Source organism: Ostrea edulis, chromosome 6 (genome assembly GCF_947568905.1).
Source record: "Ostrea edulis chromosome 6, xbOstEdul1.1, whole genome shotgun sequence".
Lineage (NCBI taxonomy): Eukaryota > Metazoa > Mollusca > Bivalvia > Ostreida > Ostreidae > Ostrea > Ostrea edulis.
Genome location: NC_079169.1, coordinates 17103389 through 17128446, shown reverse-complemented (window position 1 = coordinate 17128446; position 25058 = coordinate 17103389). Strand labels below are relative to the sequence as shown.

The following is a 25058-nucleotide window of genomic DNA, read 5'->3' as shown; positions in this document are numbered from 1 at the left end:
AAATCATTTGGAATTTGGTTTTGATGAAAGGTGAAGATAACGAATAGCGATCAATCCCATAACTCCTATAAGCAATACAAAATAGAGAGTTGAGCAAACACGGACCACTGGATATACCAGAGTTGGGATCAGGTGCCTAGGAGGAGTAAACATCCCCTGTAGACCGGCCACACCCACCAATACGTCGACATTGATAAATTATAAAGTTAAAAGTTATCCGAACCGGTACAATGTCCTTTCATAGTTAGCAATTTTCATAATATCGACTAAAATGTTGGGCATTTCCCACAGTCATAGCCAAATCAAACGAGGCAAACAATTCTCCCTTCCGTATCAAAATCCTAAATCTGCAACTACATGTAGTTACCTTGAGGAACATGCCGTGATCGAAATGAAATATCGACATCTTTCGCTTATGCCCAACTATCTATTTTGTATTGCTTGTAGGAGTTATGAGATTGATCACTGTTCGTTATCTTCACCTTGCATGCAGGTGATAATGGAATATTGCTGCATAAATATGGGAAGTTGAAGATGGAGCAGCTGAAATCATCGCGTTTGTCATAAAGTTGAGTTGTGAGTTTGTCGTTAATGTCTGCTTTCAATAAAATATATAAGTATGAAGTAGAAAAGGACGACTTTGATTTCGAGCTCGCAGGGATATATCGAATCGACGTATGAAAAAAAGTTATTATTGTTAATAAATGAAATGTCGTCGATATATCTACATGTCGAATTGATGGCCAAAGCAGGAGATTTTTTCTTCTCATGTAGAAATTTCTGAATGAATTCTACTTCATAGGATTATAAAAACAGGTCAGCTAATAAAGGAGCATATTTCGTGCACATGGGAATTCCAATAGACTGTTGGAAGACCTGATCACCAAAGACCACGGAGATATTGTTAATCAGGAACTATAGCATATTTTTTATTTCAACTTCAGAATACTTGTGCGTGGAATCAAAGTGCTGTCATACCAAGTAATTTTTTGGATGACTGATCACTAGATATGAATATTTCCGTTTTCCTTTTTTGTTGAAGAAACAACTGTCTATGATGTCAAAAAGTCTATTCTTTAATTTATCATGTAATGTGTTGAAAAGTCATAGGTTTTGATGTTGTTGATCTGAGAAAAGTTTTCACATTTGATTTACACCACTTCTGTCATATGTAGTCGCACAGTAAGTTTAAAGTTTTTCCTTCACATCTGTTGATATTTTCGTGAGGAGCAAAGATAGGGGCTTGGTAGAGCACTTACTGAATCAAGCGATGCATCTTTGTTTGTAAGAGTTTTTATGTAGTTAATCCAGTATACGTACGGTAACTCATAATCATTCGACCCACCGAGTGGGATATTAAATGTGTCTAAACCTGAAGCATGGCTTTGAGGAATTTCATGTTTTGAAAGGGAAATTGGAGTATAAGTACGATTACCAAAAGTAGAGTTAATGCCAAGTTCGCTGTTTCAACGGTCTCGATTGAAATAAGCATTTCGCAAATTCTATGGTCGTTATAACAATCTAGTTTGTCGATACAACCTATCAATGGGTCAAATGCAGTCTGACGTGTTTCATACCGATTGTTAGGCCGTTCTTGGCACACTGATTTTGACTACGAATAACTCCGTCTACCTGATCAGGATATAGGGCGCACGGAGTTTACATCTGTAAAAATGATAACAAAGTCAACGTAACGAAATTGTAGTGTCATATGACGTCAAATATTATGCTAACAATATTGTGTGCTAAGAAATCAATTACTATCATATAATCATTTAAAACACAAATGATTGGATCATTTCTTGGCACACTAATTTTTACTGCGGATGGCTCCGTTTGCATGATCGGGATGTGAGGCTCACGGCGGGTGTGACCAGTCAACAGGGGATGCTTACTCCTCCTAGGCACCTGATCCCACCCCTGGTGTGTCCAGGGGTCCGTGTTTGCCCAACTATCTATTTTGTATTACTTACACTGAAGAGACATTATTTGTCGAAATGCGCATCTGGTGCATCAAAATTGGTACCGTATAAGTTTTACATTATAGGAGTTATGAGATTGATCACTGTTCGTTATCTTCACCTTACATATGATTATGTGTATAACTCACTTTCAACATAAATATTCACGAGTGAAAAAATAAATTTATGGTTACTTTGGTTAGATAGTAAACAAATAGATATAGTTCAGTGACAATATCTATCCGCGACAATTCCCTCCTCAGTCAGAGCGAGGCACGGTGCATCTAACTGGGTCTTTTACAAACGATCTTACCTGATGGTACATGTAGCTTTGCCTTATGAATTTAATTCAATGATATGTTTATTGCTTAAATCAATTTTGTATAATATCAGATATATAATTATTTAACTTTTACCCAGAATAAATCAACAGTTCATGAGCTTTTTGTCAACGGCAGAAATGGAGAATTCTCTTGGTGACGTGAACAGAGAGGTCCTCTTGTCTAGAATGATGGATGTGTGTATGAATTTTTGGGAGAAATTCAAAGATGTAATGAACCCGAGACAGTTTCAGCACGAGGGACAGTCCATCTGTAATGAACCTGAGACAGTTAGTTTGATCACGAGGGACAGTCCATCTGTAATGAACCTGAGACAGTTGGTTTGATCACGAGGGACAGTCCATCTGTAATGAACCTGAGACAGTTAGTTTGATCACAAGGGACAGACCATCGGACGGCGCACGTATACGTGCTGTTCTCCCTAACGAGTTTCACACAAACTGCGTGTTCAACTGTTGGAGTACAGAAACATTTTCATATCTATAACTTCATATCCACCAGATTATATTTTAAATTTTAAAAGATTACATTCCGTTAGTATACAATATGTCGTTTTCAGTTGAATGCTTTGAAACCGTTTTTCAAATTAAGAAAAAGTCATGTAGATTTAAAAAAAACAACATTCAGACTAAAATGCAGTAAAATCACATGTGGTGTGGTAATCTGAATATCATTTGAAGCGTTTGAAGAAGTTTTAACTTTGTTATGTGATTGTATCTTCAGAAATTTCCATACGTTTATATGCAAGGCGAAGATAACGAACAGTGATGAATCTCATAACTCCTATACGCAATACAAAATAAATAGTTGGGCAAATACGGACCCCTGGACACACCAGAGGTGGGATCAGGTGCCTAGGAGGAGTAAGCATCCCCTGTTGACCGGTCACACCCGCCGTGAGCCCCATTTCCTGATCAGGTAAACGGAGTTATCCGTAGTCAAAATCAGTGTGCCAAGAACGGCTTAATATAGTTCTTCTCCTTGAGACAGCGGCCACTACGCTGCATCGAATAGATGATAAAAAAACATTCAAACTGAAATACAGCAAAGTCACATATGGTGTGGTGATTTGAATGTCTGTTAAAGCGGTAGAATTTTATTTACCTGGATCGGTGTTGGTATCTTTCTATGTAACGTTTATAGTCAGTTTTTCAGCCTTTGAGACAGCGGTCACCACGTTTCATCGGATTGATTCACATTTCAGAAAAAGAGGCGATTTCAATATAAGGAAGTCATAAATTGTTGACAGACGCTCCCTTCTCTCATATAATTATAGTTACACTATATTATACAGTGCAACTACCAGTCATTCAGAAGGAAAAAGAAATACAGGTAGCGGTTGTGTGCTGTTCACGCTTCCCATTTTTAATCAGGTTGTGAGTAAAATGATTACATATACATGTATACAACTTTTTAAAGAGATTGTTTAAAAAATCACTCTTTCTATACGCCCGTCATTAGACGGGACGTATTATTGTTATGGCGCTGTCCGTGCGTCTGTCCGGCTGGCTGGTTGGCTGTCCGTCCGTCCATCTGGGGTCTAGTTTTCCGGACTTTTTTCGGTAACAGATGCATGTACAACTTTGAAATTTGATCACAACATCTCCCTCTAGAATTGTAAAAGTGAGTTTGTATTTCTGCTGGATTGGTTCATCCTTGACCTACTTTAGGGCTATAAGTAGGTCAGACAGTTTTCCGAACCTTTTTTTTTTCATTAGAGATATACATATTGCCCTGACATTGACACATAAGCTTCCTTTCAGAGAAATACAAGTTCAGTTTGCATTTCAGCTGGATTGGTCCGTCCGTCTGTGACCTACATTAGGACTAAAAGTAGGTCAAACAGCTTTCCTGGCTTTTTTCATTATGGGTACAGATATTGCCCTGAAATTTAGTCAAAGGCTTCCTCTTGGAGGAATACAAGTTCAGTTTGCATTTCAGCTGGATTGGTCCACTATATTGCCCTAATATTTAGTCAAAAGCTTCCTCTCAGAGAAATACAAGTTCGGTTTGCATTTCAGCTGGATTGGTCCATCCTTGACCTACTTTTTGGAAAAATAAATCAAACAGTTTTCCGGGCTCTTTTTATTATGAATAAGCTATTGTCCTGATATTTAGTCAAAGGCTTCCTACCGGAGGAAAACAAGTGCAGTTAACATTTCAGCTGGATTGGTGCACTACGACCTACGTTTGGGGTAGATGTAGGTCAAACAGTTTTCCAGATCTTTTTGGCATGATCACAGGTATAGCTCTGAAATTTAGTCACAACCTCCCTTTCAGAGAAATACACAATCAGTTCACATTTCAAACATTTCAACTTAATTGGTGCACCATGACCTACTTTAGGGTTAAAAGTAGATCAAATGGTTTCCTGTACTTTTTATCATCATAGACAGATATTGCACCGATATTTTGTCTCAACCTCACTCTCAGAGAAATACATAATCAGTTCACATGTCAGGGTGTCCGAGTAGCGCAGAGGTAGCGCTCTCGCTTCTCACCGCTGCGACCCGAGTTCAATCCCCGTGATCGGCAGTGGTTGTATGTGAGAGGGTATGGCGGTCACCCACTCGGACACGTGGGTTTCCCCCGGGTACTCCGGTTTCGTCCCACATAAATGACCCCCAAGCGCAAATATATCCGTGCATCAAAGGACCCCATTGGAAATATAAGTTTACGAGCTTTCATGGGTTATCCTTGGTATCTATATATGTTTGTATGCATGTATATACCGAATAAACATTTAATTTTTTTATGGATTGGTGCACCATGACCCACTTTAAGGCTTTTCTATTCAGAATGTGTGTTGTATCAATTCAGAGTGTATAATATGCTTCCAGGTTGAATTTCACTGTCCGACGGGCGTATATTGTACCGTTTGCAGTACTCTTGTTGCAGTTTGTAGAACTTGACCAATATAATTATTCAAGAAAACATGACTTATGACAAAGCTATATATGTACCCATCACAGATAGAATTGCATTTGTGAAAAATCATATCTGTTCGAGGATGCTGGCAAAAGAACTGGGCTTGGGGCTGTATATTTGACATAGACTACTGCAGGTGGTGACAATCCGTACTTTTCACCGTATCGAAAGATGACGCGCGGAAATAAAAGGGCATGTTTCGGTTTTCAACCTTTGTTGTCATGTGACCTGGAAACTGGACCGTTAAGTTTCATTTATGTTCTTTTATGACGTTTGGATAAAATAAAACATCTTTTAGAGGTGTGTGTGTGGGGTGGGGGGGGGTGGGGGTGGGGGTGGGGGGATACTAACCTCCTACCCACTAAAAAACGATGCTACGTGCTTTTATGGTAAATTTTAAGCATTTTTCTTATTACAAGCTGAGATAAAATTATCTAATTTTTGTTATGGCTACATGCAGTATTTATACAATTTTTATTACTTTAAATGATAATAAGAATTTATGTTTAATCATGTAAAATACATAAAACATTACACCCTGGTCCTACACATAAAGTTTCCACAAAATAATTAGTAACCGTATTATCATCATTTGACCTCAAATGTTTGTCTCAAATTAAATTGAAATGCTGAATTATTAAAAACCCATTTTTACAGTTCCATATATGTAAAACGTATACGGTACCAATTTTGATGCACCAGATGCGCATTTCGACAAATAATGTCTCTTCAGTGATGCTCAACCGAAATAATAACAATGAAGTTTTAGAGCTATAATAGGGAAAAACAGTGTGTTAAAAAGTGGAGTCAAATTCGTCTAAGGATAAGAGCTATGCGTGAGGGAGATAATCCTTAATTTTGAAATAAATTTTAAAATTTTATCACAGCAATTAAATATACATCCGTATTTTCAAGCTAGTAACGAAGTACTTAGCTACTGGGCTGTAGAGACCCTCAGGGACTAACAGTCCACCAGCAGAGGCCTCGACCCAGGGGTCATAATGTAAAACGTACATGCATACGGTACCACTTTTGATGCACCAGATGCGCATTTCTACAAATAATGTCTCTTCAGTGATGCTCAACCGAAATGTTTGAAATCCGAAATAACAATGAAGTTTTAGAGCTATTATAGGGAAAAACAGTGTGCCAAAAAAGTGGCGTCAAATTCGCCTAAGGATAAAAGCTGTGCGTGAGGGAGATAATCCTTAATTTTGAATTTCTAAATTTTATAACAACAATTAAATATACATCCGTATTTTCAAGCTAGTAACGAAGTACTTAGCTACTGGGCTGTAGAGATCCTCGGGGACTAACAGTCCACCAGCAGTATATCATATCTATTTTATATTATTATCTATTTTATTGAAGGTAGATATTAACGGCAAACTAACAATTCTACTTTATGACAAACGGGATGATTTCAGCTTCTCCATCATCAACTTCCCATATTTATGTAGCAATATTCCATTATAACCTGCATATGGTGTTTATATCTCTCAACTGATTCGATAGGCAGGAGTTTCTTCTGCTTATGGTCAGTTTTTAAATCAAAGCAGGCCACCGACAAACAAGTAAATGGTGTAGGAGTTCCAACAGTCCCGTTTAAAGACAGCATTTCGCAATTTTTATGATCGTTTGCCAATACAACCTATCATTGGGTCAAATGTTGTCTGACTTGTTTGATACTGATTGTTAGGCCGTTCTTGGCACACTGATTTTGACTACGGATAACTCCGTTTACCTGATCAGGATATAGGTCTCACGGCGGGAATGACCAGTTGGCAGGGGATGATTTCTCCTCCTAGGCACCTGATCCCACCTCTGGTATATCCAGGGGCCCATGTTTGCCCAACTATCTATTTTGTATTGCTTATAGGAGTTATGAAATTGATCACTGTTCATTATCTTTCATTAGTATGTTTGGATAATAGGTCAATTCTATAAATTAGTTCTTACATGTACAATGCATGTACGCTACAAGTATACATGCCTGTTCATAGATCTATATATGCGAAATAAATCAAATACTATGGTTATAAATGTATATTTAATCTAAAATTCATTAAAGGTACATCAAAATTAGAAACAATATGACTCAATATATAAACAAATTTAAGTCTTGTATAATATTTCATTTGAAAACCTTTACGAATTTACTAGACTGCTCAAGGCGAAGGTGACCGGTCAACAGCAAATGCTTACTCCTCCTATGCACCTGATCCCACCTTTGATGTATTCAGGAGTTGAGTTCGTGTTTGACCGATTCTCAAATTTGTATTCTTTATTTTATTGATGATTTGGATCAATGTTCGTTATCTTCACCTTTGATTGATCACTGTTCGTTATCTTCACCTTTGATTGATCACTGTTTGTTATCTTCACTTTTTCATTGTATTCATATGTACAAGTAAACTCATTTTTTCATTATGTTAACACACAAGTCAAATGTCTAACCTCTGAATATTCATGATGAAACAGACAGGATCTCAACACTTATTTTACGCGCAAACTGCCAGAGAACTCAGCAACCTTCGTCGACATATCTAAGGGTCGAGATGAAGGCCACGGCAGATTTTTTCTTATGAAAGGTGAAGATAATGAACAGTGATCAATCTCATAACTCCTATAAGCAATACAAAATATGCTTATGTAGAAGCTTTTGAATAAATCCTGCCTCATAAGAATATAAAAACAGGTCGGCTAGCAAAAGAGCAGAAGTAATATTAAGTAATATCCAACCTGAACATATAGCCAAGTACATTTAAGAATATAAGACTCTCTTATGAGTAGCCATGAAATATGAGGTGATTCCACCCGAGGGTTGCAAAAAACCTGTGAAATCCGAGGCTTTGCCAAGGGTTTTACCGCTTTTTTGCAACCCCGAGGGTGGAATCACCTTAATATTTCATGGCAACTCATAAGAGAGTATTTTCTCTCATATTTCTAGAGTTTTCCGTTTTCCTTGTGCCTAGCGACGCCATTTTGAGAATTTTCCAATTAATTAATTTTTCGCTGTACATTAAAAATAACACCAGAATCAAATTCTACGACCTTCATTTTGGCAACTACGTTGCCGACAAAAAATCGGCCGACGAGTGTATGTGAATTGTATTAGAGTTATTCCTCTTTGAATAAATCAATAATCAGGGTGATGCGTGACGTAACTCGACAGTCCATCAGCGCGAAACATTTTGACAGATCTAATCAGAATATGAATCCACAACTGCACGGTTTTTTTTTTCTTAGAGGAGCATTGATATTGATATTAATTATGCAGTTATTTAATGACGAGTGTGTGAAGAGAGATTCCAAGTGTTTTTTGTTGGTGAATATGGGCATGGCTAGACTTTCGTTTTCCACGCGTGCAAGGACTCGAGTCTCATGGACATTGAAGGCACTTATTTCACCTGAGACACGGACAGTAGACGTTGACAGAGTGAATGTGGAGGTAGGCCTAGAAGTAATAGACCGTGTGGGCTGGGTTTCTGTAAACTGGCATAATGCACCGGATGACATAGGCGTATGAGGAATTTGTGACTGTTGTTGAGTGTGCAGTAATTGTTCAAGGAATGTGTATTTTTGTGTCCGGTCACATACACCTGGAGATTATCAGGGACATTACAATCTGTCATTTTTTGTACAAGAGCTTTGCAGACGCTAGTGTTCGTCAATCGAGGCGAGGTAAGTTGCAAGCTAGTTGTGTATTGAATATGACGTCACGGGATATGTAAGATAAACGTCACGTGATATGAAAGATAGAAATATCTTACATACCTTTCTTTCATAGAATATCTGTATCTTACATACGTTGATATGAGAGAAAAGTACATTATTCCCCAATCTAAATTGCACTCTTTTTGTGTTTATTTTCTAATGCTCTTAACAGTCAAATACTCGTGGTACCGTTACTTTACAAAACTTACAAATCGATACAAGAGGATCCTAGTATGGTGTAGAATACATTGATTATTCACAAGGCTAAGTAACAAACTTACTGGAAGTTTTGAAAAACAATTAGGGCTACGTCAAGGCGATGTATCTGTCCTGGTTTTTCCCTCCATTTTCCTTGAATATTAATTTTCGTCTCATTTGTGGTTGTGCCGTACCAAGGAATCAAGTGATATACGATGTATAGGTACAATATAGGAAGAAAATATAGAGAAGCTTTCATCGAATTTATCAATTAACGAAGCTGTTTGAATTGGTAAATCCACGAATAATGTTGGTACTGGCAAAATGTATATGATCATGGTCTGTAAATTCTTTATTACATGATCATGGTCTGTAAATTCTTTATTACATGCTGATGAACGTGTATTGTGGTGATCTCTTCAAAAGTGGTGCACCTTACGTTACAAATACCGTACTGCCTTACTATCAAATGAAAGAAAACACATACTCGATCAATCTGGTTTAAAGTTCGATACAAGAACATGCATTGTCATGGACATCTTGGAGAGTCCGTGATGACAAGAATGTATCAAAAAGGAAGCCCATAACAACAGGTAGTGATGCATTTTAAGAAATTCAGTTCAACAATGGACAATGGTAAGTTTTTCACAGAAAATATACCCCAAGCTAAGTTTGAAGTATACGAGTTTTATTATCTATGATAAGCATTATAAGTCCTATTTTGTGTCGCTTGAATCCTCTGCACCCCTTAATTCTACATTAATGGTCTCATTCTCCTCTTCATAATCAACCTCTGTCAATTTTGTTTTCTTTTGCAGATGCATCTCCAGGGCGACATATGAGATTATGGAAAGTGTACAGAGGGCAAACATAATGTACAATCTTGATCTTTCACACAAATAGTAGGCAAGGCCAATGTTGACTGTGTTGCCTAATGCTTTCCAAGTCTCTAAACTGGCGAAAGCGGCGTCCGTCTTCTCAGTGTACATGGATGACAATAACGCTAAAAGAAAGAAAATATTGCTGTTAATGCAACCAACTACGTAACACATTGTAACAAATTATATATATTCAATGCATATTTTATAGAAAGTGGTTTAGGAATAAATTTGTATTACACATATAGTAGAAAATTTAAGTTTCAAGCTGATATGATAATAAAATATGAAGTTTAGTTTATTTAGTATTCAAGAAAATTATCAAAACATTTAATTCAAAAGTCAGCCTGAGTAAATACTGTCTCTGATGTAAAGTGCAAGAAGTCAATGATGAAATAAAATAAAACTATACCGATATATTGTATTCGATACTCTTTTTTACTTACTAGCCAGAAGTGTGCAGAGACCTCCTTCCAATAGTCCTTGCACGGCAACGATCCCCATGATTTGTGGTAGTCCATCATCAGTAGGCATCCATACCAAGAAACCAACGTACGAAGCAGTGATGCCAATAATTAGAGACGTCATTACGTACTTTCTGCCGATAAGATTGGCCAGTCTTGGAAGAAGGAAGGACGAAATCCCATTCAAAACTCCATTTAAGGCCATGGAAAATCCAACAAATTCTACACCAAAGGGGCAGCTGATATAAGCCTGGAAAGAAAACCTATAGTAAAACACACTGAATAAAGAGCGCCTATAGGCTGTCATAGACTTGTTGTAAAACACACTGAATAAAGAGCGCCTATACGCTGTCATAGACCTGTAGTAAAACACACTGAATAAAGAGCGCCTAGAGGTTGTCATAGACCTGTAGTAAAACACTGAATAAAGGGTACATACTGCATACTACATAGCGTATACTGTCAGCGGTACAACCCTAAAATTAACCATAGCGTATACTGTCAGCGGTACAACCCTAAAATTAACCATAGCTTATATTGCCAGCGGTACAACCCTAAAATTAACCATAGCGTATATTGCCAGCGGTGCAGCTCTAAGCAGAAGTAATACTAGGGTGAAAATTAACCAGGTTTTTAAAAACAGTTCCCCTAATTTTTTATCGGTTTTTCGAGAATTGTCCAGTTGACTTTCGGAAGGTTGATGGTCTCTTCCCAGATACATTGTATCTGGGTTCTTTCTTCCACCAACAAAAACTGAGCGCCACCAGAAAGCTGAAAAAGTGTTGAGTGTGGCGGAAAACATCAAAACAATCAAACAAAACAATGGACCTCAAGGCAGTCAGTGCCCCCTCCAAACAATATCATTGTAAATGTTCTTAAGACTGTCACCTATCAAAATATCAACAACAACAAATCTGGCAGGTCTGCCTTGTAGGACCTCAAAGCCAAAATTTATGTCAAAATCGGTGAGTAGATGGGGGAAATTCTACTTAGGCCAATTTAAAGGTTAATTTCAACATTGTAGATAATACATTATAGGTTCGAAATGAACATATGAAAAAAAAATCATGTACATACATATGACAGAAAATAGCTAAAGAGATTTGATAAAGCAATGTGATTTCCCCCCGGGAAATGTATCAACTTTCATCCTTTAATTTTATCCAAGGTCAGGTCAATTTTGAGGCCGGACCAGATTTTATAGTATGCCGGACTAAATTATAGGCTTTGATTGACATTTGAAGGTCGTTCTCCCTCCTCCTTTTCTTATGTGCACATGCATAATTGTGTGAATTGATGTCAATTTGAATTGCCTCAATGCATAAACAAAACTGCCGCCGCTGGTGTACAATGAATTTTTTCAAGGCAGCATTGCATTTTTGCACTCGTTTAAGATGTGAAAGAAAAAGAAGATTCTCAATCTGGCCATATAACTACAAATTGCTCTTTTTCCAAAATTTTGATAACTGCATACAAACAAGGGTTGAAGAATACTTACTCATAACATTTATATTCATAATAGGGCATTTGCTCAGAATGTTAATCAAGAACCTTGTATTTACCATCAACAGCAAAATAATCCCAAAATTCCTTTATTTCTTTTGTGAAATAATTTAATAGAGTAAGAATCAGAAATAGCAAAATCAACTGTGGCTTAGCAAATACACATTGTAGAAAACTAGAGATGTGCAGCTACAATGTCAATATAATACACTATATACTGTATGTCATATTATGCATTCTGCAGTTATTATAAAGTCACACTGTACCATAATCATCGTCACAATTTGTGCTGAAGGTCATCCATAATAAAAGTAGTTTTTTTTTTACAGTATCAGAGTAAATTAAGCTAGACCAGTAACGTGATAGTGTATGCATAATTATCAATCGTGCAAGTATTCCATACACCATCAACTCCCACAGAACAAGGTGGTAGATGTGACATATACCGACAAAAAAATACGCATTGCAGTAATATTTCGCTGATTATTTTCAAATAAATTTTTCATACATTTTTTGTTCTAGAATAAATCGTCTGATTACTCCTTGTTACATCGAATGCTATTGTTTACCGGATAGATATTCTATAGAATTGAGGACAATAAAAGGAACTTTCATAAAATCCTAAAATTTTCGATTTTTGTAAGTTTCTAATACACGTGATGCAACCATAGTCTATTAAATGCACGGTTTCTCCATATTTGATTGCGTTGTCTCTGAATGTAAACGCTTTTTGAGATATAGAGTTCACGGTGAGTGTGACCGGTCGGCAGGGGATGCTTACTCCTGCTATGCACCTGATCCCACCTCTGGTGTATCCAGGGGTCCGTGTTTGTCCAACTCTCTATTTTGTATTACTTGTGGGAGTTATGAGATTGGTCACTGTTTGTTATCTTCACCTTTCATCCCAGCTGAATGATATTTAACGCAACAACGCAAGTTGACGACTGGAAGCAGGTGTGGCACAATGTGCAAATCAAGATGATTGTATTCCATCTTTAAACAATATTCCCCCTTTCCAATTACTTTCGCTTCATGTCTTTTACCTATTTTCTCCATGGTCAAAACTACACTTTTCTCATGTATTTTTGAATGATGATCATTTTTAAGATCATCTTTGATCACTGAGGTTATGCATTCATTTGCTTTCTGGTAAAATGGTTATGGTGAAAAACTTACAGGCTTCATAATTCTGCAGAAATGCAATTCTTCACCAAATCTGCTTTACATTTTCATAAAGTATTTTAGGAATAATGTTCCGTTTGGATGTATCAAATTTCATTTTTCATCCTTTTACAACCTGTGATCAAATTACTCACAACTCATACTGTCTAACAATCCCTTAATTTTGATGTCATAATGTATTATTCAAAAATATCAAAATACTCCCTGGCTTTAATTTGCCTTTAAGGATTCCTACATCTTTGAATTTTCTTTCTATATTATATTTCTAATGGATGTTGCACAATAAACGTTTTGCAGACATGAAACAAACTTCAAAGAAAGGTGAAGATAACGAACAGTGATCAATGTCATAACTCATATGAGCAATACAAAATAGAGTGTTGGGCAAACACGGACCCCTGGACACACAAAAGGTGGGATCATGTGCCTAGGAGGAGTAAGCATTCCTTGTTGACCGGTCACACCCGCAGTGAGCCCTATATCTTGATCAGGTAAACGGAGTTATCCGTAGTCAAAATTAGTAGGAGGAGGCTTCAGACAATGGTTTTGATTTCCGTCAGTTCCAAATAATTGATGAAGATAGTTTACAGTAGCAATTAAAGGTTTTCTTTTGATGAATTAAAATTTGTCCAATCATAACTGGTTCATTTCAATTTCTACTCAATAACAATGGATGTCGAGATGTTGTTACAGTGACATCAAGAGCCCCTATGTGAAAGGTAGTGTCGACGACTAGTATTCTTGACATTGGTAGAGTATTTCTACAAGTCTTTCAACTAGTGATTGGAAGCTAAAACCAAAGTGAATTCTGGAGACACATCTTGCCTCCTGTGATTTTATTCCATTATTTCCGCAAGTGAATCGCATTTGCCTGTACATGAATTTATCTTTCCAAAATGTTTATTTATTGTCAGTCTGGGGAAAGAAATGTTTATTTATTGTCAGTCTGGGGGAAGAAATGTTTATTTATTGTCAGTCTGGGGGAAGAAATGTTTATTTATTGTCAGTCTGGGGGAAGAAATGATGCGCCTGCTGTCTAATCTTTGTCTCCTCCCTCTTCAAATATGGTATAAAAATTTGTTTTGGTTTTTATTTTCTTTCCATCAGATAAAAGACTTTTCATTCTCAGTTTTGTTCTTTCGCTAAATTGATGGTATTCTTCCAATTTTCTACTACTTTTGTGAGCAAACACAATCTTGTCTTCTTTTACGAGGTGTACAACTAATCTGTGTATTTCGGGGGATGTAGTATTTTACGAGTACTTATCACAAATGTATTTTAGTATTACATTTCCATGCAAAACATCTTTCACGACATTTCGAATATCATAATTCATATCGGAAACATTGATTGGTGTAACTTGTTTTCCCATTTGTTTCCAGGATCCCATTCCATCACACAAAATACTTTCCAATGCCGAGTGAATTTAACACTGTGTAAGAGATATATGTTTATTTCTATATGCGAATGAGTGTTCTTTGTCATCACCTACCTGTAGAAATGCCCTGTGTACTGTCTTTGATTCAACAGAATTTGAAAGTCATTCGTAAATAAGCATTTAAGGTAGCTCACTACACTAAAGCTTATACTCTTTATGACACTACGTCACAAGATGGCGATTTAAATGTTTTGTGAAATTATTTGTATCGATCGATTTGTCTGTCTATCATCGTAGCTCAGTGGTAAAAGCATTGTGCTGGTGAACCGCAGATCTCGAGTTCAAATCTGCCAGAGTCTTTTGTTCATATGTGTTGAAATAATAATGTATGATTAAACAATTCGTACTGATTTGAGATACTATTTCAGGGTGTAGTGAACCACCTTAAGGATCACTTGGATAACGTTACGTAACTGGAACAGACGTGGAAATTTCTAATGACAATGAAGAGGACTAGGAAGAAAGGGAAGAGGAAAATTGCACTTCAGACCTACAATGTAGATTCTAAGTCAGCGTGTCATTATAGACATCACAGCTGCTATACTTTCTTTTCACTGATTCTAGCGAAATGGCGGAAATATGTTTTTCTTATGACTCTTCATCAGTAGATGTAGTGGAGGACAACATCGTAACTTCATTGTGGCTTTCCTTTGTGTCATGGCGACCAAGACACCTTCTAGCTGTGTTAAAAATGAACGATGTGGAACTTTTCCGGGACTTATCTGGAAAAGAATCCGCAATTTCAATGATTTCATTGCAAATGTATATTTTCTTGGACAGACTTCAGTGGGTTTTTCCCTTCCTTCTAGACACCCGTTTAGTTTTGGTCAAGCTGGCAGACTTTCTTCTGAACTTGACCTGCTTAGATATGGGTGTGGATAAACCATGTACATTGGTGTTAGTACACTTTGCCCTGGAAATCCATCGTCCATATTTTGCAAAGCATTTTCCTCTGATGCTTCTGATCCATGAACACCTGAATTCAAGGGAAAAGAGAATATAAGGGAAATTGTATTTTATCCCATGTTCAGTTTCTATAACATTCAACTATTTTTCTCTTTATAAATAAGGACTCACCTCGCATAGCATCTGCATATGCTTCTTGCTGGAAAAACTTTTGGACATCTTTTTTTGCAATAAAGCAAATTGTAAAAACCCAAGAAAATGCTGTACACACCCATATGTATATACTGAAAATACTTTTTAGAATGAAACTAGGATGAAGGAATTTTGCTTACTAGTATTCAACAGCTTCAAAGGCAAAACCATAAAAGTATTAATTAAAAAATGTGTCACTGCAGCAAGCAGTAGATTTGTAATGTTTTGATATCAGAATCAAGTTGACAGCCGTATCCAGCTCTAACAGCCTTCTAAAACAAAGAGCATGATGGAAAAAGAATACAAAATTAAGAGTAGGGCACTGACTGGTACCTACTATATCAAACGATGAACTTTTAGCAGCTGTATAAACAAACTGATGAATGATGGGATGGCAGAAACGCATTTTTTCTTAATCTATGCACTGCCATAAACTCAGTAAAAAAATTTTTATTGGGACCACTGTTACATAATATGACAATGTCATCATTTTGAATTTTCGTTACATGTGGCTATTTAGTTCATACATCTAGCATTTGAATGGTATTGAATGAATTGCTTATTCCAGAGTCCTTAAACTAATATTGCACACTGCGACTATCAAATGGATTTCACTCCACTCTACTCCATTCAGCTTTTCTACCACAAGCCGAGAATAAATGGTTTGACCCAGTCTGAAATTCGACCATTGACACCAGGGCGAATATAAAACGGGGACGAATATTTCCCTGTATAAGATTAGATAAATAGATAAATAAATAGATAGATAGATATAGTGATACATAGATTTATATACATGTATATCCATAAGAAATTATTTACCTTGGAGATGTCGATCCAAAGAAAGGACTCCACAAATGAATGCAACAGAACAGACGGGATAAAGAGAAGCATCGCTACTTCTGTGTTCACCAAAAGACATGAAAAGGAAGCAGAGAGCATTTTTCTAGCGACACTCTTCTGTGATGACGTCACAGTAATTGGAAGTGGTGGTAGTAAGAAAACGCACAAGAGGAGACCGATGATACTTAACGTTGTGAATGCAGCCATGAGGATTTTGACTATCAAAGGATCTGGCAATAAGAATAGTCCTTGTGTCACAGACATTTCTGGACATAATTCCGCTCCACACGACTTTACCCTTTCAGACTTAGAAACATTGTTTGTTGTTTCATTGTACTGTCCTTGCATCAAAATAATGGAGGAAAGACAGTTTCCAACTACTCTAGGAAATGCGAAGCCGAAGTAGAATATCCCATGGAATTTTCCAAATATCTTTTTCATTGGAACGTTTTTGGTTTGAGAGAAAGATATTGCACACTGAGATATGTACATTCCTTGTGACGTCCATAATAGACCGGAAGTTAATCCAACAAAAGCGGAAGCCGACAATAGCGTCCAGAACACAGGGTAGAGGTTACTAGCTGCATACACCAAGTGAGAGATGCAGCCTGTAATTAAACAACCCTTGGCCGTAAGAACCCGGATGAATGACGGGGCAAAAAATGAGGATAGCACAAAACATCCATAAACAACCGAAAGAGAAATCACTCCTCGTCCTGACTCGTTGTTAATAGTGCTCTGCAAGTTTTGAATGCCATGAAACCCACTGAAAACAACCACAAAGATAATCGATAATGATATAACAGTTCGTCTCTCTTTTCCAGACAGATCATTTCCCAGTTTGCAGCAGCTTCGTAAACACATATCGTATAAAGGTAGAGGCCAATCTAATCTCACTAACACGTTTGTCGTGTCGGCGGTTCTATTCAATCTCACTGAAATGTGTGTCACATCAGTCGTGTGGGCGGTTCTATGTACGTGGACATAACTTATGGTGGATCTACTGGAGTGGATCTACTGGAGTGGAATCATTCTCAAGTAGGTAGCGGAGATCAATTCTCAGTAATCATGATGAACAAAGATGCCTCTACCAAAAATGTGAAATTCATTGCTACTGAGTCATGTGTTCTGGTACTAAGGTGTATGTGCGCATCAATTCGATTGATGAAAGCCATAATTGATTTGATGCGCGCATTAATACAGTTATTCCTCTCCTCAAATCAAATGATGTACTCATTAATGCGGTGGAATCATTACTCACAAAATTGAATTTGGAGCTCGGTATAAGTAATTTGATGATCTCTTTAATTCCATTCAAGATACAACGCTTTTGCATAAATTCTTTTAAAGAGAGCAACAATTCAATTTAAGACATCATTAATTCAATTGTGGTATATGTTGAATTGAAGATATCTCTAATTATACAGTTGGTGTCTCTAAAAGAATTTTGCGGGCATCAATTAAATTAATGATATCTGTCTACTGTCTGACTTGTTTCATACCGATTCTTGGGCCGTTCTTGACACACACATTTTGACTACGGATAACTCCGTTTACCTGATCAAGATATAGGGCTCACGTCGGGTGTGACCGGTCGATAGGTTATGCTTATTTCTCCTAGGTACCTGATCCCACTTCTAGTATATTCAGGGGGTTGTGTTTGCCCAACTCTCTATTTTGTATTCCTTATAGGACTTACGAGATTGATCACTGTTCGTTATCTTCACCTTCCATGCATATATCAATTTGAATTGCAAACTGAGTTTCAGAATGCAGCTCGTTAATTGAATTGGGAATAGTGAACTATGAACTCCGTTTCAATAGTCTAACTTCAGTTTATGTATGTTGTATCATTACTTCAATCGAAGAGAGCAATAATTCAAATATTACATACATTCATTGAATGTATGCACTCTACAATTCAATTGAAGAGAGCAATGATTTAAATATTCCGCTCATTCATTGATTTAAGCGAAAAATGATGCAAGCTCTGAATTAGTTTTTATGATTTGTTTTAAATTTCGGAATGCTGAAAATATGGATTTTGCATACAATAGGCTTTAATATCCATTCATCTCTTTGATTTGATATAAATATCAGATAAAACTTGCCAAGAAGACTCATGTAGACATTTTAACGTAGGCCGATCAAAATTAATAGAACTAATACAATCTGTATGCAGTAATCAAATGCCTGCTAATTCTATGCACTTTTCATTAAGAAATTAGTTTCCTTTATAAATTCATTTAAGGCCAGATGATATAAACAAATTTTTCTACCTTTAGCACTGAAGAGTTCCCATGGTAAAAAAATAGTTTGGTTGGTTTTGGTTTTATCATTTATAGTTGCTTAGAGCTCTTCTGTGTTTTAAGAGCAGGAAGGGGGGTCAGTAAACAATGTAAACAATTATGGTGCCAGAATCATTCAGGAGGAAATAATCAGGAAAAAATATTGGTAAAAAACGTCATCAAAGGTTACAGAATGCTACGAAAGGTTATGCATTATCCCTTGGACGTAAGATAGTGAATGTTGATGTGATCGAGGAGAAGTTGGATGAATCAAGAAAAAATTGTTCGACTGGTGATAATTCACAAGAATGCCTAGGAAATGAAGACACGTATCCATCATCTGATGTATCAGAGAGTGAAGAATCGGAAGAAGAGCATGAGGAGATGATTTGATGGAGAAGTGGGAGACGAGTTGTGGAACTTGGAATTCTAGTGGACAATTTGGAAAAAGGTTGTGCTGCGCGTGTGGTAGACCACTAGATTTAACAACGCATAAGACATTGTGAGGACGAAAAACGATATGGACTTGGATCATTGCTATATATGAGATGTCAGCAGGAAGCATGCAGCCATCTTTCTCCTGTTTCTACTGGGAAACGTCATAATGTAGAAACTAACGTAAAATGGCACATCAAAGAGATCCTGTATTAGGCATTTCTTTATTTTTTTCAGAGATGAATAGCAAAGGAAAATCAAGAGTGACAAAACAAAAACATAAAAAAAAAACGAACAGTAAAATCATAAATGCCATTGTAAATTATTTTCAGAAGTTGTAAAATTTTACTCTTATATTATGGGAGATAACTCTTCTTTGTCTTTAGAAAATCAGCCAATGTGATTTTTACAATTCTGCTTCTACTCAGAAAACTCACCCTGTATGGTATATGATTTGTAAGTTTATATTACACTTTAAACATTAAGTCAACATATTATGAAGTTTATTTTAATTTGTAAACCTTTACTGAGGGTGCAATGTACACATATGTAATTTTATTGAAGCAGCAATTGATATTTTCCAAGTGTAAAATTTGTAATGCATTAATATTTTATGTTATGTTGTAAATCTAATATCATTACACTCTGTTCTCCCTGACAACCATTTTTTTAGGGATAAAAAAGGTAAACAAATGAAAAATAAACTAATTTACCATGATAACTATTGTTTTGTATTTTTTGGAAATACAGAAAATATTTCACTCTCCAAGTAAAAGTGGAAAAGAATTCAAGGAATTATCCACTTTTATAAAAGAATGACATCATATAAAGTCTCTTCGAAAGAAAAAAAATTGTTTGTATCATCTGCCCTTAATGTGTAAAACACTCTACAGCAAGTGAATTAGAATTAAATTGAAGCAGGCTACTGACAAACAAGTTAATGGTGCAGGGGTTTCAACAGTCTCGTTTAAAGTCAGCATTTCTAAAATTCTAAAGTCGTTATAGCAATTTAGTTTGCCAGTACAACCATGCTGTCTGACGTGTTTCATACCGATTGTTAGACCGTTCTTGGCATACTGATTGTTCTTGACTTATTCCGGAAATTTTCATTCTGTTTTTATGTAATCCGGATTGTGCTGTACATATTACGTGACGTTTCGGATTGAGAATTTTTGTTAGTGAATTTCCGCTCCACGAGCAGCACATGAAGTTCATCCCTGATGTTTTTGGTGAAGTTGAATACCCCACAATGTATATGTATATTTGTATTGTTTTGATGAAGCAAGTCTATTTTCGTAAAACTGGTAAGTTTCGTAAAACTGGTAGGTTTTCAATAGGTGGTTGTGAACTTCGTTTCATGCATTTGTCAATGTGTACATTGCTGGTTTTCAACTCCATTTATTTTTATTATAATGTGTATGTGTAACATTTATCAGTTTGTTCATTAGTTGTATGAAGTTGCCTTTTTGTCATTGCTGAATTCTTATAAGGCCATGTCATTTTTCTATTCTCCTCGGCCTATATCAAATACTGTGTAAATGCATAATGGTAATATGTATTTTTTCTGTCTATTGTAGCATCTACGGTTTATTCCTAGAAAATAAAATCATGTCTGACTTATTGAACGCAAGCATAGGACAGTAAACTGATTTTGACTACGAATAACTCCGTTTACCTGATAAAGATATAGGACTCACAGCGGGTATCCGTGTGACCTGTCGACATGGAATGCTTACTCCTCCTAGACACCCGATCCCACCTCTGATATATCCAGGAGTCCGTATTTACCCAACTCTCTATTTTGTATTGCTGATAGGAGTTACGAGACTGATTACTGTTCGTTATCTTCACCTTTCTTTATGGCTACGTTTTTATAATTCTGATCAAGCTTGTTTCAAATATCTTGAAATTACACTATCTCTGAATTTTGGTCATTTCATTTCAATTTCTTTTTTAAAACATGTTTTTCTGATAGATCTTCCTAATTGACATGTTCTTCGACGACTTCAGTCGTAAATCTAAATTTTCATACATAATTTTTTGTTTAAAAAAATAGAATGTCTACCCGCGTTTTTTAGGCATGTTTTATTAGAAATTCAAACATGCATCAAATCACAGCAAATTTGTAGTCTGGACGTTCTTATTTGCAAAGAAAGCATCTTTTTTCCCTTCCAGAAAAACAAACATTTTTTACAAAATAATTATGAGCCCGTATCATTCTTTCGTTGGTGAAATTAAACGTCCTAATAGGTGTCTTAACAAGTCAATAAATAGACAATTTTGTAGTGAGTCACTTTAAACTAAAATCTTAAAACTGACTGCGTCATTGATATAGTGTTATTCAAGGTAAATCGATTCTCGGGTCATGTCATAGGTTTTTGCAAAAATCTTGATTAAATCAAACTTTCCGCATGACAGAAATACATGCATGAAAGGTGAAGTTAACGAACAGTGATCAATCTCATAACTCCTATAAGCAATACATTTAAATAGAGAGTTGGGCAAACACAGACCCCTGGACACACCAGAGGCGGGACCAGGCGCCCAGGAGGAGCAAGCATCCGCCGACCGGTCATACACTCCACGAGCCCCACACCCCGACTAGACAAACGGAGCCATCCACAGCCAAAACGAGCGCGCCAAGAACGGCCCAACAACCGGCACGAAACAAATCAGACAGCACCCGACCCAACGACAGGCCGCACCGGCAAACCAGACTACATGCCACAACGACCACAGAACCCGCGAAAAGCCGGCCCCAAACGATACCACCGGAACCCCGGCACCACCAACCCGCCTGCCAGAAGCCCGTTCCGACCCAAAAGCCGACCACACGCACAACAAGCCCCCGCGTACCGAACTAGCCAAGAGACACAAACACTACATACAGGCGAGAAAGGAATACCACGACATAAAGACGGGAAGCCGACGATAGAGAAGCCGAAACCATCCCGCCTATCACAAAACCGAGCCGCCAACCTGCCACCAATATCTATTCTTAACAAAATATTCAAGTATGAAGCAGAAGCGGACGACCCCGCGGCGTCCCCCATATCGAGCCCACAGGAACACACCGAATCGACACATGAATGAAAACTAGCACTGTCAACAGATAAAACGTCGATATATCTAAATGCCAAACCAAAGACCACATCAAGAGACTCTCTCCTCCCACGCAGAAATCTCCGAACGAACCCGGCTTCATATGAATGCAAAATTAAATTAGCCAACAAAGGAGCACAATTCGTGCCCACGGGAACCCCAACAGACCGCCGAAAGACCCGACTACCAAAGATCACGAAGACACCGCCAATGAGAATGTCACATTTTGTTTTCGGGAAATATAACAGATAACGTTACACTTTAATATTTATCATTTTTAAAAATAATTTCAAGAATACACTGAAATATAAGTCAAACTCAGTCTTATTGGCAATTGTCACTTTAATGACAAAGGGATTCAATCATTTATGGATCACGTGGATGGTAGTTGTGTATTTTGGGTCCAATTGGAATTGTGGCTCCGCTTGGAATACGACCGACTCCCTGTCTCCATATATTCCCACTCCACTTCCCCTTGATTTCTTTTGTAACGAATTACTAGTATTTAAGGGATTTATAAAATCAAGTTGCACATTTCAAATATACATATTGTTGTCTAACATTGTATATGATATGCATCTAGTGCGCATATGTACGCATCACTACTACACTGTACATTTTTGTACAACCATGATACACTATCATAGACAACGAGAAGGTCACTGGATCAGGAGCCTAGGTACTACTTTTCCATATGGATGCAATGATAATGTTTATGATGTGGGAAATTTGACTAGTCCACAAGGAAATAATGTGAATGTGATGGGACTCTTTCCCAATACTCAAAGACGGAAACGCAGTCATGGACATGATTTCATATAAAAGACCAAGTATAAATGATATTATGTTTGATTCACTTTTACCTTACATCAACAGACAATTCGGTCCACATCATATTCGTACAAAACTTTACTCTGATCCACTGAGAGCTTTTCATATACATACGTTATTTGAAGAAACCACAGCTAGTCTATACTTGGATTTTTTAACACCTGAATATAGACTGAACTCTATGATTATGGATGTTGCCAATCACAGGCTCTTTAAACCACCACGGGTCATGGATGATATTCCTTCCAAATCATACCGCCAGTTCCTCAATCTCTTTACAAACAAAGGAATAGATGCCGTCAACATAGGGAACATTCTTCGTCATAAAGGAGTCGAGTCGTGCATTCCAATTTGTTTCAAGTTCAAGTCTACATCCAGTATTTCCTACAAATATACTTCTACTATTGCATCCAAACTTAATTATAAACAAACTTTGTACGTAGTGCATAGATATAGACCAACTTAAACTTAACCCACCTACGTGTTCTCAATCTTTTTTCAACTATAGTCCAGCTGGACATGTCATTACTGGTGATGTTGATAGAGTTGAAAATCAGGACCTCAAATCACTTATTCTAAAAGGTCCTAAATACAGAGAACCTCGGTCTTTCAATTGGCGACAGAACTTCATCTCTATTATGAATTCTGTCAAAGATTATGCCAAACGATGGGCTAAATATGAAAAAAAAAACACCTGAATACATTGTCAGAATAGATTAAAAGTATAAGAGGAATATCAAAATCGCGCATTAGACATATTAAAACAAAGGTACGTAACATCTATCCTACTGTGTTTAGTAAACGAGAAGTGATAAAAGAATAAAATACGTTACATGAGGAATATGTTTTGGTTCCAGCTGACAAAGTTTGTAACAACATTGTCTTTGTTTGTAAGGCTCATTATTACAACTGTACCTTAAACGAACTTGGCATTAATTCCACTTTTGGTAATCGTACTTGTACTCCAACTGCCCTTTCAAAGGATGAAATTCTTCAAAACCATGCTTCAGTTTTAGACACATTTAAGATTCCTGTCAATGGGTCGAATGAATATGAGTTACCGTACCTATACTGGATTCCTAAACTACATAAAACCTTACAAACAAAGATACATTGCTGGATCCAGTGCGTGCTCTACCAAACCCCAATCTTTGCTCCTCATGAAAATATCAACAGCTGTGAAGGGGAAACTTCAAATGTACTGTGCGATTACATATGCCAGAAGTGGTGTAAATCAAATGTGGATTCTAAAAAATTCTAAGGAAATTTAAGTGAACTTGAAATCGCAAAGCTTTTCTCAAATCAACATCAAAACGTACGACATTTCAACACTTTACACGACTATTCCTCAAGATAAATTAAAGACAAGATTTTTTTAACATCATAGACAGTTGCTTCTTCAACAACAACAAAATGGAAAGCGCAAATATTCATATCTAGTGATGAGTCATCCAAAAAATTACCTTATTAAAAACCACTCTGCTTACACGCACAAGTACTCTGAAGTTGAAAAATATAATATACCAGAGTTTCTTATTAACAATATCTTCGTGGTCTTTGGTGACCAGGTCTTCCAACAGTCTGTTGGAATTTGCATGGGCACAAAATGTGCTCCATTGTTGGCTGACCTGTTTTTATATTCATATTAAGGATTATCTCCCTCACGCATAGCTCTTATCCTTAGACGATTTTGACTCCACTTTTCTAGCACACTGTTTCCCCCTACAATAGATCTAAAACTTCATTGTTATTTCGGATTTCAAACATTTCGGTTGAGCATCAATGAAGAGACATTATTTGTCGAAATGCGCATCTGGTGCATCAAAATTGGCACCGTATAAGTTTTACATG

At 36.9% G+C, this 25058-nt stretch overlaps 1 protein-coding gene across 1 annotated transcript; it reads right to left on the bottom strand.

Moving 5' to 3' along the window:
• Positions 1–9631: 9631 nt before the first annotated feature.
• LOC125646871 (protein unc-93 homolog A-like) lies at positions 9632–17415 on the bottom strand. Its single transcript, XM_056141714.1, has 3 exons — positions 16531–17415; positions 10470–10737; positions 9632–10148 (listed from the first exon to the last, which is right to left on the bottom strand). The coding sequence occupies exons 1-3, from the start codon at positions 17413–17415 to the stop codon at positions 9862–9864; spliced, it is 1440 nt and encodes a 479-aa protein (XP_055997689.1). The 3' UTR covers positions 9632–9861.
• Between the last annotated feature and the right edge of the window lie 7643 nt (positions 17416–25058).

Bases quoted from the DNA above. Each gene is read 5' to 3' on its own strand.
- LOC125646871 (XM_056141714.1), bottom strand. From the start codon at position 17,415: ATGTGTTTACGAAGCTGCTGCAAACTGGGAAATGATCTGTCTGGAAAA. The intron at 10,738-16,530 runs GTAAATAATTTC...TTTTCTTTCCAG, and splicing joins TTTGGATCGACATCTCCAAG to GCTTATATCAGCTGCCCCTT. The intron at 10,149-10,469 runs GTAAGTAAAAAA...TCTTTCTTTTAG, and splicing joins TCTCTGCACACTTCTGGCTA to CGTTATTGTCATCCATGTAC.